A 13,666-nucleotide genomic window follows, 5' to 3' on the forward strand; every position below is an offset into this window, starting at 1 on the left:
CCTTCCGCCCGCAAAGTTCAGATCCACACCTTAGCAAAGGACTGTTCTCTACCTGTCGCGGCCATCAAGAGGTCACAAGTAGAGCCACGACTCCACTGTGCTGCCTAAGAGGGCCTGTTTGACAGGGGTTCTTCAAGGACCGAGATAGCAGTCAGTCTCAGAAACAATGCTTATGAGCTATGACAAATGTACCCACATATCATAGCACTACGTAATCTTGGATGCAGATTGCACAGCACTTTTGACAGAAGAAAGGGAAGGCCCCTCCAACATTAGTATCGTTTCTCCTCCCACGTTTGCCTATTTTTCCTGCATGCTCACTCTTGCCAGCATCTTGCGGGTACACCTGCCACACTGTGTCCTTGTATTTTGGTTGAATAAACAAAAGAGCACTGAAGGCTGCCTTTGAGCTTCCTCAGTGCCAAATGAAGTAATAAGGTTTTTATTAAATGGCTTAGCTACAGAGTATTTGCAGAGATCTCTACAGCTTCATAATCATTAAGCAAAATAAGTTTATCTAAAACCTCTTAAACTTAGTATCAGTTACTACCAAAACTGAACCATGAAAGTGCAAAACACCCTTTATTTTCAAGTAGTCCCCTCGATTTTCTTTTGTGATTAACAGGACATTTAGTTTTTTCTAAATTTCTACTTTGGGTCCAAGCGTCTTCCCTTCTATAAGCAGACATTTCTTACTCCTGTAATGACTTTATAAGCTCCAACAGTAGGTGGTGCTATGAATGCACGAAAATAAATTAGTACAGACCACAACAGAACTGTCACAGGTTTATTTCGTGACTTATTACAACATAGAAATATGCCTTTTTAATACTTCATATAAAGTTAATGACAATACAAAATTTTTTTCTTTTTTTTCTTTTAATGAAAATGATTTAACTTAGAAATCTATTGTGAAACTTTTGTCTAGTTTTGCAATTCTCAGATATTCCAGTGCAAAAATAGATCCCATTACAGACAGCATAAAGTGCTTGGAATGAAGGGCCAATGATAAAAGAAAAAGCACAAAAACATAGCTTCATTGTAGGGTGTAAGACGGGAGAACAGGATACTTAAACCTTATGGAAGGTTAAACATTCTATAAAAAGGGATGCAACAATTCTGAAGAGAATTAGAACAATATGACTATAGCACTATATTATTACTAGTAAATAGGAACAAGGGTAGAAATTAATATCTCAGCGTCAAAGTGGTTCAATATAATATGACACATGGCTCTTTGGAAAAAATTTTTACCTGATATATACAACCACGAGAAGAAAACAGACACATCCCTTTAGTCAATGATTAGTATACAGTGAATGCTGTGCAACATTTAATAGTCACAATGCATATGCCTTCAGTACAGGTATTGAAATACAGTAGTTTGAGGTTTGGTTATTTGTTTTTTAACAGTGACCTATGCTGGCGTTTACATGTAGAGGGCTTTGTTATTGTTTTCTTTTGTATTTTTCACATTCACAGTTAATAAGGTTTAAGGTGTCCAAAAGAAGCAAAAGCCAAAATCTTTAAACACTTTTGAAAATTTCTGAAACTCACATGGTTACATTTCCACAGGGATTATATAGAAATTTTACCTGACTGAGCAGAAGGTTGTAAAAATTTCTACTATAATTAGGCTTACACAGAAAAATTTAAAAGACTGCTGTTTGGATAGTCTAAAAGGTAACAATATTAATGAAGTAGATAGGTAGCTGTAGACTTTTTCTAGCTTAAGAGAACCTTTAAATCTATATTGAAATGTTGCATTTTTTTCAAAGTAGTTCACAGTATCTTTTGATTTTTTAAAATATGGCCTTGAAGTAATCAAATAAAGGAGCTACTCATGGTTTTAATATGATACAGAATTAGAACATGATTCTAGTGAAATAGGAAAACAGAAGTTTGATTTTGAAAAATAATGAACAAGGAGAAACAATTATTCTATGAATTTTATATCATTAAAGATAGCATAAAATATGAGCTCATGCCAATAGTTATTGGGAAAATGCCTTCATTACTGGTTTATCATTTTAGAAAATATCAGCATTCATTTCTTTTTTTTTTAAGATTTTTTGATGTGGGCCATTTTTAAAGTCTTTATTGAATTTGTTACAATATTGCTTCTGTTTTCTGTTTTGGTTTTTTGGCCATGAGGCATGTGGGATCTTGGCTCCCCGACCAGTGATCGAACCCGCACCCCCTGCGTTGGAAGGTAAAGTCTTAACCACTGGGCCGCCAGGGAAGTCCCCTAAAGGTCATTTTCTTTTTCCAAGCAACAAGTTGCATGATAACATACAGTAAATTTTAAAAGAAAAAATACAGATTTGGATAGATCTGAAATCTTGCACCTTTAGAGTTAATATCTAAATTTTTTTAAAAGGAGAAGACACTAGTAATGATATTAAAAGATGACTTTACCAAACAGTATTTCTCTCATAATTTTGTTGCCTCAAGACAGATGACATTAAGCATTAGTGCAATATTATTTTTAACAAGTATTTACTGACTAAAAAAATTAAACTGGGTTAGAAAAGTCTGAGATAATCTTCACGTGGGGGCATTTGCTGTTTTTTGTTTGTTTGTTTGTTTTCATGATAGGTTAGTGATTGAAGAGATGAAAAATTTGAGATTGTCACAATGGGGTATCTGAGATTTTCAAAGTCAATTATTCAAAGGTACTAAATGCCATAAGCACAGTTTTATGTTATTCAACAAGCTTTGAAGCCAGCCGTCTTCTCTGTGAAAGTATTCATTATATAGTCTTGTGATCCTTATGACATTTAAACTTTCTTGGCTTTTGCATTGTTGCTATTTTCAAAAAGTGGGCTGCCCAATATTCTTTCAGTGGGTTCCCACAACCACAACAAAACCTGTATTTGTAAACCAGTTAGCTGACAAACATGGCACAGGGAATCTACTGAGAGTTAATATCTCCTCACCGCATCCATCCATACTCAGTTATAACATACACTCAAAAAATACTTGATTAATGCACTGATACTAAAAGTATTCTAAACGATCTTAAAGAAACTTAAATACAATGTTGTCATGAGATCTTGGCCATCACACTGTTTTCTAGTCACTAGGCATTAGATGATCCATTCGCAAACTTACATGAAAAAATAAAGCTAGCGCGGCAGTGTGGCTGTACTCCTCTGTGCCACAGGGTTCTACAAAGAGGCCATTCTAAGGTTTCAGAAGTCACTGACAGAACTTACAATTCCAAATAACATTAAAAGTACAAAGATTTTTTTCTCAAAATACAACTCCATCTTTTCATATTCTAGATTAATCCAAAAAGCCAGAAATAATACTATACTTGTATCAAACAACAAGATCTTGAGATGCACTGTACCGTGTTAGCAGACAATCAGGACAAATGGACACAGGCCTCCCTTGGTTTGAACGCATCATCTCCTTCATGCCATGCCCTGGCTTCCACAGCCTGCGGCCCCAACAATGCGGTTGCTGATTCTTTGCTTCTTAACCAGGATCTAAGTATACTTAAAGAGTCCCAGAAAGATAACCTTGGAGACTCATGGTTCCAAGCAAGGACAACAACGAAACCAAGTCTCACTCTTGCACGTTACCATGCAATTTGCATGTTGCAATTTGTATGTCACCACGATCAGAGCAGCTCATCAAAGAGGGAATCAAAGCAGGTCTTTCCCCACACATGGAACCATTTTGTCACCTGATATTTGATTATGTCAACAGACTCTGAGTAGAGCAGCTTTCACAAAAGTGTGCATGACACACCATGGTGCTTCGGGCTTTCTGAGCAACTTGGCATTAGTCATTCCAGTGCACTCACTGCCGGCACAGGCTGTGTCACCGGGAAACCAGTCTCCTGGCTTGGCACGGCTTAATGAATGAGGATGCCTTTTGATTTTGATAAACAATCACTGGCCATGATTACTTGATGAATTATTGTTGCAACCCCAGTTAGAATACAAAGGAACAAAAAAGTATGTCAAACCCATATGTCCACTGGGTTCCATACTAGAGTTTCACATAAGTATAAGGTAATAAACTAAATTCAAGTCTTTCTCACTCGAGAGCCATACAAGACATAGGCTACAAAGGCACTGCCCTTGTAATGGAATTTTGTTTTCATTGCATTGAATTGCATTGCATTGAATAGTATCAGTACAGTATCCAGTTTACCTCTTCCCACAAAATCTTCCAGCTCTTTCCTCTGGAACACTTCACATAGTGCAAAGGAAGGTCTAGTTCCTCCTTTCTTGTAGCCACCCTGTATGAACAGGATTCTTCATACATAACTTTCTTTCACTTTCTCATCCTGCAGAAAAGATGTGAGAACTGCAACATCCACTACTGTCTGGTTTTTGTGTAATGACAGGTCCTTTAAGTGGTCATCATCACTTTGGTCCTTGGCAAAGTTTACAAATACCTGTCAAAATAAAGGTGGACCTTTATAAATAGCTCTAACTTCCTCTCGTTATTCTAGTTGCATTTTTCCTCACATGAAAATTAGAGAATACGAGATTGAATAAATAGAATAAATAGATTAACTAGAAAATTCTGTGTGGGAGGGAGAGGGGAATACTTAACAAAGCATTAACCTAAAAAACTCACCTTCTATTATTGCCCCCCAAATCACCAACTGCTCAATCATCTATTTACTTTGACTCATACAGGCCTGATTAAAGGGAAGAGGGTTGAAAACTAACATTTACTGAACACCTACTAAGTGCCAGGATCTATTTGGTACCTGATGTTATCTAATTTAAATGGGATAAGGCACCTGGCATAATACCTGCCCGTGGCAGATACTCAATAAAAAACTACAGTTTTTATGATTATTATGACAATTTATTCTCACATTAACCCTATGAAGTTGGTAGTATCATCTCCCTTTTCAGATTCAGGGAGGTTAGGTAAAAAGCATAACTAGTAGTAGAAGATCAGGAGTTCATGCTCAGCTCATCTATACTGTGCTAGGGCCCACAATGGGCAGGGGGTGGAGAAGTGGCAGGAAGCCTCACCCTGAAAAGCAAATCTATTTTTGACACTCTAAGCTTACTTGGTCAAGTGTTGTCTGAGAGACAGAGTAGTCTTCTATGTGGAGTCGCTTTTTGCTCTGGGAAAGGATGCTGAAAATCCTGGCCAGGGAAGACAGTGAAGAGGGAAGCTGGTACTGCAGCATGTTCCGGTGCTTCTCCTTCAGCACGCTTCCTGGGAAGGCGAGTTCAAAGAACTCCTGGACAGGCTTCAGGTCAGGGTTGGACCCTGCTATTCGTACGACTATTGTATAACCATCTCCAAACCTGAAAGCAGGAAAAAGAAAGTCCAAATGGAAGACCCTCAGGAAACTTCTCAAAAGATATTTAACTCAGAATCCCACTTGGGCCATGAAAGAGAGAGGTCCCTGCCAGAACCAGAAATAAGTTTCAGAGAGCAGGAACCAGTGGTCATGTATTGAATACCTATTCTATGTGAGCTGCCTTGCCGAGGGCTTTAGACATGACTTCATTTAATCCTCACCTAGACCTATGAGGTCTGTCAGATGTTACAGAGAAATTGAAACCGAGAGTGTTAGTCACTTGCTCGTGGTACGTAGCTCAGAAATGGTAGGGCCAGGGTGTGGACCCAACTTGTGCTTGACTCTGAAGCCTATGCTCTAACCTTACTGGCACATATAAATCTTCCCATTACACCTCTATAACAAAGCTAGAAAGTAGATATTCCTAGAACACTGCCTCTCAGAGAGGTTAAATTAACTCGCCGAAGTGCATACAACCCATAAAAGGTAAAGATAGAATTTGCACGCAGCTCTGTTTGACCTCAAAGTCCTCATTCTTTCCACTATACCATCTTGTTCAGTTTATTTCCCTCTATTTTAGAGCCACCATGTATACACTCACAAAAGAATAAATACACAATTTCTCAGTATGTGGGATCCCAAAGATATCATCTTTGTTACCTATTTTTCAGATGTTGGACACTGCCAAGGCACCTGAACCGCCCATTGACCATAATTGCCATCCTAGTGCAAAGAGCTTCACATTCTTCCATACTGTGGGAAAACAGAATGAGGCTTAGTTTTAGAGAGATGCTCCTATAACCATCAGAACATCACCATGACATTTGGCATTTCAAAGAAACAGATCCCCAGCTTCCTAGGGCGTAACTGCATCCTGTTACAAATACATGAAGATGTAGGGAAAACGCTGTTCACTGCTGTGCCGTTTATAATCGTGAAAAAAGTTGGAAATGATCCAAATGTCTACACAAAAGAGGAATGGTTAAATAAATTAGGGTATATCCTAATGGAATACTATTCACTAATAGCTATAAGAAATGATGACACATCTAAATTAACTGACTTGGAATAATGTTCTCAGTATTGTTAAGGGAAAAAGAACTTAGTATATATGCTAAAGCTTGCATTTTTGTTTGTAAAAAACATACACTGTGTATAGACTTGCATAGGGAAACTCTGCAAAGATATATTGCTCGATGACAGTAATAGTTGTCTTCTAGTGATGCAATGTCAGGTGATCATGATTTTTTTTTTCTATTTGCCTTTCTGTGTTTTCTATTTTTTATACAATGATCATATATAGTACTTGGAAAACTTAAAAGTTACACAACAAAAAAGCCAAGCTAAGTCTTCACTACAGACCTATGAGACGTAAGCACTACTGATCTCCCTTCCTTGATGATACTTAAGGCACAATTCCACAAGAATCGCCGGGCTTTGGGGTCCATGCCTGTGGTCGGTTCATCCTGTAATTAGAATAAAATAAGCCCTATTATGTGCTGGGAAAAAAAAATCAAAGATAGGTTTGGTTTTAAATTCAGAAGCATCTCTGAAATAGCCTAAGTTTTAACTTACCATTCTATTTATTTCTTGATGGATCAAAGAACCAGACCTTACATACAAGAATATTTCATACTGTTTGCAACCAGTTCACTTTTACACATGTGTCACTGAAGTAGAAAACTCAAATTTAATTTTTTATGAAATGAAATTTCTCCAAATAAACAGAAAGGGAAGGGGAAAAGTCATTTAGTTTCAACCATCTTTTCATGACTGACAAGTATATACTAAAAATTATTTTTGTCTGATACTGAAGTCAGTTTAAGGTTTGGGTAAAATTCCTTTTCTTTTCTTTTTTTTTAATTCCAGTTCACTCTGGCTTAGCCGGTTATACTGTACTTGCTAGTTTTAGAGAAACAAATTCCAAATCCAAATAGTCTGGATAACTTTAAAGCCTCAGCCCAAGGCTTCTTCCTGTAATAACTTCAGTGCTAGTCTCCTCTACAGAAGAAAAAGGGTCAAGGGCCACTGTCAGTCTGACCTTCTGTTTTCCATTTATCTGTATGTAAGGAACTATGACCCAGGTGCTACCTTGGGGATCCTGAAGCTGTATCCACACTCTCAGTCTTCAGGGGATGAACACATAGATGGCATATAGAATGGTCCAGAGAAAGGTCAAATCACACACCCAGCCTCAGCTGCACCTGTTGGGGTTCTCCATGCTAGAGAAACAAGGTGTCTGGAGTATCTCCTCCTTTGGAGCATCTGAGGGCATGTCAGAGCCACCCCAATGTGTGTCAAGGAGAGGGGCGAGGGAGCTTTCCTCTGGTTCTCTGAGGCTGCCCTGCTGTTCCTCGTCGGGGGAGGGGGGCTTGCCATTGCCAAGCCAGTCATGCATGGCGTGGACATCGAGGACTTTAGAAAAGAGGTGTCTTCCATTCAGTCCAGAACAAAGTTTTCCATTCACAGTCACACTCACCAGAAACACCACGGGAGGTCCGCCAATCAAAGCCATGGCCGTCGAGAGCTTGCGCTTGTTGCCTCCGCTATAGTCCCCAGCATATTTTTCTCCATACTTCACGAGGCCCAGTTTCCGAATTGCCCACTCACCAACCTAAGGGTGATAAAAAGCATCTTGACCTTTGTTGGGTTTGGGAATTTTATCATGCTTTCTTACACTTGCGTATGAAAACTCTTTCACTGAGTAGGACCAGGTTCTATACAATCACGACCTGGCAAGTGTGGAGGAACCAACAGCAGGGGGGCAGGGACTCGCGTGGGTAGGAGCGGCACTCCCTCTCTGCCCGCCGGTGTGAGCCAGTTCACCTATCCCTGTCCTACCGCCACCACGGCTTCCCACCCTGAAAGGAGCTGCGAAGAGCCAGCACTTCATATTGCTGAATCCACAAGGAAGAACAGCCTGAAGCCGATGGTCATGTGTGAAGGTCACAGCCGTAAGGTACACTGTTAGGATGCCAAGGGAGACAGCCTGGCTTTCCGCTGCCCATGGTACCTTGCCGACTTCTCTCTCCGGGACACCTCTCAAGAGTGCAAAGAACTCCACGTGTTCTCTTCCAGTCAGCAGCTCTGTGATGGCATCGAACTGAGGGCAATAGCCCATGTTCTGATGTACTTCGTGGATGTTTGATAAGATACTGCAAAGAAAAACAAAACTGGTCAGGTTTTTAAGCATTTAGATACTCTGATCAGACCATCTTGCCTAATATTCCTATAAAGAGTGCTTGTGCATGACCAACATACCAGCGAGCACACCTGCTATAGCTTGAAGGAACAGCCTTTCTGCCCCCAGGATGCCAGCCCCTCCTGGAAGTCAGGGTTCTGGCCTACACTCTGCCCAGTCCTTGCACCTGGCTCCCCCAGCACCTCAATCTGCAGGCTCAGTCCCATTTCAGAATTCCCAAGTCCATCCCAGCTGCGGCACCATCTTTATCAACAGCCTTAGTCACACTATCCTGGGACTTTAACACTAAGTGTCCATCCCTGACTTGATTCTGTGGCCCAGTCATATGTACCATGTGCTCTGTTGCTCCATTCACGTCAGAGGAGGCTCAGCAACTCGCTGTGACTTCCTCTGCTTTTTGCTGCCCATACACTGACTTGCACATAATATGATCCAGACCCCTTGGTCCCACTAAATACTCAACCCAGGAATCTTCCTGGTTTTGAAGGTTTTTTTGATCACAGACCCTCTGAGAATCTGATGACAACAAAAAATATACCTACAGACGCACTTTTACATATATTGGTGGGGGTAGTTTTTAGGCCCTATGAAGCCATTCTCGGGTTAAGGATCCCTAATGTAGGAGAAAGCTCAGTGTCACATCCAGTCTGATAGCTGCAGATTAGCCACCTCTGGACAACCACGAGTTTGGCCTATCAGCAGTATTCATTCCTCTCTGCATATAAATTAGTACTCCCAGATCCAGCCTTTTCCAGAATTATGATTGAGGCGCTCACAGACCCTGTGCCTGGACCTCACAGCTACACTGCCCACACCAGCTCTCAGAACCAGGCACTGTGACGCACCTTAGTCTGGGCCAGTTATTGCTGCCATTGCTATGTGCCCCAGGAGCCTGGTACTAGGAACAAGACGGGGAAAGCAGGTGTGTACCCTTAGGCCAACTATTCTAGAAATTCTGTTCTCTTAAACCTCCTTTACACTGCTACTGAAAAAACGTGTAAGATGCAGAGGAGAGCCAAGAGTACATTAAGTTCCTTGCTCTTTTCAATTTTATTGGCTAGCATCCCCTTGTCCAAATTGTGAGTCACCACCCATTAGTACATTGTGAAATAAATTTAGTGGGTCACAACCAGTATTTTTTAAATGGTGTGGTAGAGAGTAGAATAAGAAATATCAGAGTGCATGGCAAGCAGGAAAAGTAGGTAATGTTTTACAAAACTTTTATTTAAGCTACATGCCTGTTTATGTGTTTTTGTGTATTTACTCGGTTGAGAGGTAAAATGTATTGATTTTGGTATTATGGGTCATGATCAAAGAGTTTGAAAGCCACTGCCTTGTACCGTCTCTCCATATAAAAAGTCCAGAGAAGTCCCACATATTTCGAGTGCTCGAGCGTAACATTGCCTAACAGGACTCTAAAGTGTACTGTACCCCTTATGATCAGACTGCTTAGTGATCTGTGCACTCTCGGATAACAGCCCATGGTGACACCAACAGCTGGCACACCCTTTAGCGAGGGCAACTTGGCAAGTATATAGATAACCTTTTATCTTGTAGGAATTTTCCCTGAGGAAACAATCAAGATGAATACAAGGACATATTTAATGAAAAACAGGAACAAATGTCTAACAATAAGGAATTGGTGAAATAAACTATAGGTACATGTACATAGATGCATTTTATGCAGCAAAAATTCTACATCTTAGACTATGTAACCCATTGGGAAATATAATACAGTCATTAACAACAAAAGAACTAATTTAAAAATCTAGATGTAGTATGATATCAATTTTATAATATATTTATATGTGTATATAAAGTAGAGAGATTTGGGGTGATGGGAATGTTCTAAAGTTGTATTGTGATAATGGTTGCACAATTCTGTAAATTGCCTAAAAGTCATTTGTTGTACTCTTAAAACAAGTAAATTGTACGGCATGTAAATCATACCTGAATAAAACTGTTAAAAAACAACAGAGTGATACTAAAATGAAATGTAAATAGTAGTTATCTCTAGGTACTGGGACTATGGATGACTTTTATTTTCTTATTTACAGTTTACTGTATTTCAACATTTTTAGAAACTACACAGTACTGTTATAATCTGAAAAATAACAACATATTCATTTAAATAAGGTTTAAAAAAAGTCTGTGGCAAAACAAAGACTTCTTTTCTCACCTATTTTTGTTAAGAAAAGCATCTCCTCTGGTAACAGTGGTATCTCCCGTTAACATCTTGAAAGTTGATGATTTCCCAGCCCCATTGACACCTAGAAGTCCAAAGCACTGAAAAAGATTGGGTAAGTTGTATAAGTAAACTACTAAAAATCTGAATATAAATGACCCTTATAAAATAGTCACCTCAGTTTCATTTTCATGTAACATGATCCTAAAACATCATTCTTAATGAAGAGTCAACTATTTTCTTGGTTTTAAGAACTCATATAGATATTTAAACATATGTTTTATAATGAAACCATTTAAAGTGTGGGTGTATTTGTAAATATTATTTGAGTCATCAGGTTAAGACCAAAGTTAATGTGTGAAAAACAGTAATGAAAGCCAACAAGTCAAATTTCACCATCTAATCTGGCTAAAGGGCATGCAAGAATACCCACATAAACGAGAAAGGAGAAAATCTATCTTTTAAAATCTATTTGAATTTCATTATCACCTGAAATGGATCACAAAATCACATTTTGGATGTGCATACTTTTCTTACATTGTCTGAGATTATCCCAAATTGCTGATATATGGGGCCCCCATCCTTTCAATGACTGATTGCTCCACACAGATATAAATGGAGAAGCCTTTTAAAACCACTTTTAACCCCTTACGGACATTATTGTTTGATTGCAGTAGAGACAGTCTGAATTAGTAGGGGCAAACACAAGGTAGACAAAGTGTCTTTACCTCGCCAGGAGGAATGCCAATGCAAATCCTGTCCACCGCAGGTTTCCTCTTCCTTCTATATACCTGCAACAAACAAAATGCAAAAATTCATGAGCTGCAGTGACTCACAGCTGTCCCAGGCAACTGTGGAAGAGGGAATTATGACCTAAACACACCACAAAATAAGACTCATCGATAAGACTAAGTCACACATGTGATGTGCTAAAGCCTTGGTCTGTCTCTGTGGCAACTGGCTTCTGAACGACCTTGAAGCTCAAAATACAAGTGAATTTCTTTTTATTTTTTAATCTAATGTCAAACTTTTAAAAAATATATTGGTCATTAATATTTATGTAATTTTCATTTAATATGTAAAGACATTGTAGATATTTTAAAAACTAAATTTTACAGGGTAATAATTTGTTATCAAAACATTGCAAATATTGAACAGATTACAAAAAAGTGAATTTGTTGGGATTCTGGCACCTAGAAAGGGCTGAAACAGACCCTCTTCTTAAGCAATGGAGATCTACCAGCTTTTTGGACCATGAAACTCAAAATCAATCATTATTCTATCAACTTCAGCTTTGCCTCGATACACAATATTAGATGTTTTAATAACTAATGCATAAATGTGTGAAAAACAAATATACTCAAGAATGAGAATTCACAGTATAATTATGTTCAGTAGGATTTCTTTAATTAAGAAGTCCCCATGGTGTATTTTAAATAAAATTTAATTGACAGAAACTTGGTACAGATGCACATTTTAGGAAGCATGCTCTTTTTATTGAGTCAGCAAAATGCTAGTTTCCAACAGATAAAGCTGAAAACATTGAAGACAAGTTGTTACAGCCTGTCCTCACTGCCTCACCTTAGTCAGCTCCTTGACTTCCAAGATGTCATTCTGTCCTCCGCCATCAAGAATTCTCTGTCTCTCCCTCCTCACATCTTCATCCTCATCATTCAGAGGAGGAAGCTTTGCCTTTACAGGTCTTAGGGGGGAAAGATTAAGAAAAAAAAAAAAAATCAACTTTTCAAGTTATTTTCTAAGTCAAAGACCCAGTTTCTAAAGCAGTCCTGTAAAATCCATACTCCAGAGTTGTCGGCAGTGCTGGGGGCCGGGAGATGCCCACATTAGGAAAATCAGTTTGATTATCTGCTTTGAGTTCAAGTCAATCCAACCACCACCGGCGAGTGTTTCCCTGTGTTCCTCCTCCGTGACCATCAACCAGGTACTCTGTGAGTTCTGAGAGAAAGCTCACCTGGGCCTGATGAAGAATCGGTACTGGATCAACACAGTGATGAGGAAGAACACCACTCCTTCCACGGCCATGGCAAAGAGGTTTCGTCCCACCAAGTCCCAAGACAGTGGCGAGACGAAGCGATTCTCCCCTGGTAGACACAATGCAGAGATCCAGTCAGAATGGAGGCACCAGAGACCATGGCCCTTCCTCAAATTCAGGCCTACATTCCTAGAAATACCAATGCTTATGGCCCGTGGCCAGGAGGAAAAAATAAGGGAGTCACCACTTTCCAAATCCGATTTAGGGTAAGGTTTTGGGGAAACATACTGTGAAACAGTATCAATCAGAATTTCAGAGATAACATGTATTTGAACTGTAACTTCATCTAAGAAATCTAATGTTTCCATTTTTCTTAAAAGATTTATTTATTTACTTATTTATTATTATTATTATTATTTTTTGGCTGCGTTGGGTCTTCATTGCTGTGCACAGGCTATCTCTAGTTGTGGCGAGCGGGGGCTACTATTTGTTGCAGTGCACGGGCTTCTCATTGCGGTGGCTTCTCGTTGTGGAGCATGGGCTCTAGGCGCGTGGGCTTCAGTAGTTGCAGCACGCAGACTCAGTAGTTGTGGCTCGTGGGCTCTGGAGCGCAGGCTCAGTAGTTGTGGTGCCCAGGCTTAGCTGCCCCACAGCATGTGGGATCTTCCTGGACCAGGGATCAAACCCGTGTCCCCTGCACTGGCAGGCGGATTCTTAACCACTGCACCACCAGGGAAGTCCCTAATGTTTCCATTTTAATGAGATATGCCAAAAATCCTTTGTAAAAAGGCAAACAATCCAGGGTAATTTTTAGGGTCAGTATTTTAACAAATTACAAGCTTCACTAAGAAAGATTAGAAAGCACATTTAAAAGATGCCCCTTTCAATAGCATATAATGTAACCTGGTGACTCAACTCATCTGGTTTTATGTAAATATTCCTTAAAATCCTTATATATCTCCTTGTACCTCCAAGTTTAAAAAAAGTCCCTCTTCTATG

At 39.4% G+C, this 13,666-nt stretch overlaps 1 protein-coding gene across 5 annotated transcripts in view; it reads right to left on the bottom strand.

Annotated features, from left to right (window-relative positions):
- Positions 1-507: 507 nt before the first annotated feature.
- ABCA1 (ATP binding cassette subfamily A member 1) overlaps positions 508-13,666 on the bottom strand; it is a 140,357-nt gene continuing 127,198 nt past the window's right edge. For 3 of the 5 annotated variants that reach the window (XM_081237809.1, XM_081237808.1, XM_081237810.1), the window contains exons 41-50: positions 12,647-12,776; positions 12,256-12,376; positions 11,403-11,465; positions 10,669-10,775; positions 8,301-8,442; positions 7,767-7,901; positions 6,650-6,753; positions 5,948-6,040; positions 5,048-5,291; positions 509-4,414 (exon numbers count right to left, since the gene is read on the bottom strand). In XM_081237809.1, coding sequence (XP_081093935.1) covers positions 4,274-4,414; positions 5,048-5,291; positions 5,948-6,040; positions 6,650-6,753; positions 7,767-7,901; positions 8,301-8,442; positions 10,669-10,775; positions 11,403-11,465; positions 12,256-12,376; positions 12,647-12,776 — 1,280 coding nt within the window. In that variant the 3' untranslated portion in view covers positions 509-4,273. Of the gene's footprint in view, positions 4,415-5,047; positions 5,292-5,947; positions 6,041-6,649; positions 6,754-7,766; positions 7,902-8,300; positions 8,443-10,668; positions 10,776-11,402; positions 11,466-12,255; positions 12,377-12,646; positions 12,777-13,666 lie in introns of all 5 variants that reach the window. The other 2 variants (XM_081237812.1, XM_081237811.1) reach the window with 2 other exon arrangements.

The sequence above is a fragment of the Mesoplodon bidens genome (assembly GCF_964165515.1).
Source record: "Mesoplodon bidens genome assembly, chromosome: 6".
Classification (NCBI taxonomy): Eukaryota; Metazoa; Chordata; class Mammalia; order Artiodactyla; family Ziphiidae; genus Mesoplodon; species Mesoplodon bidens.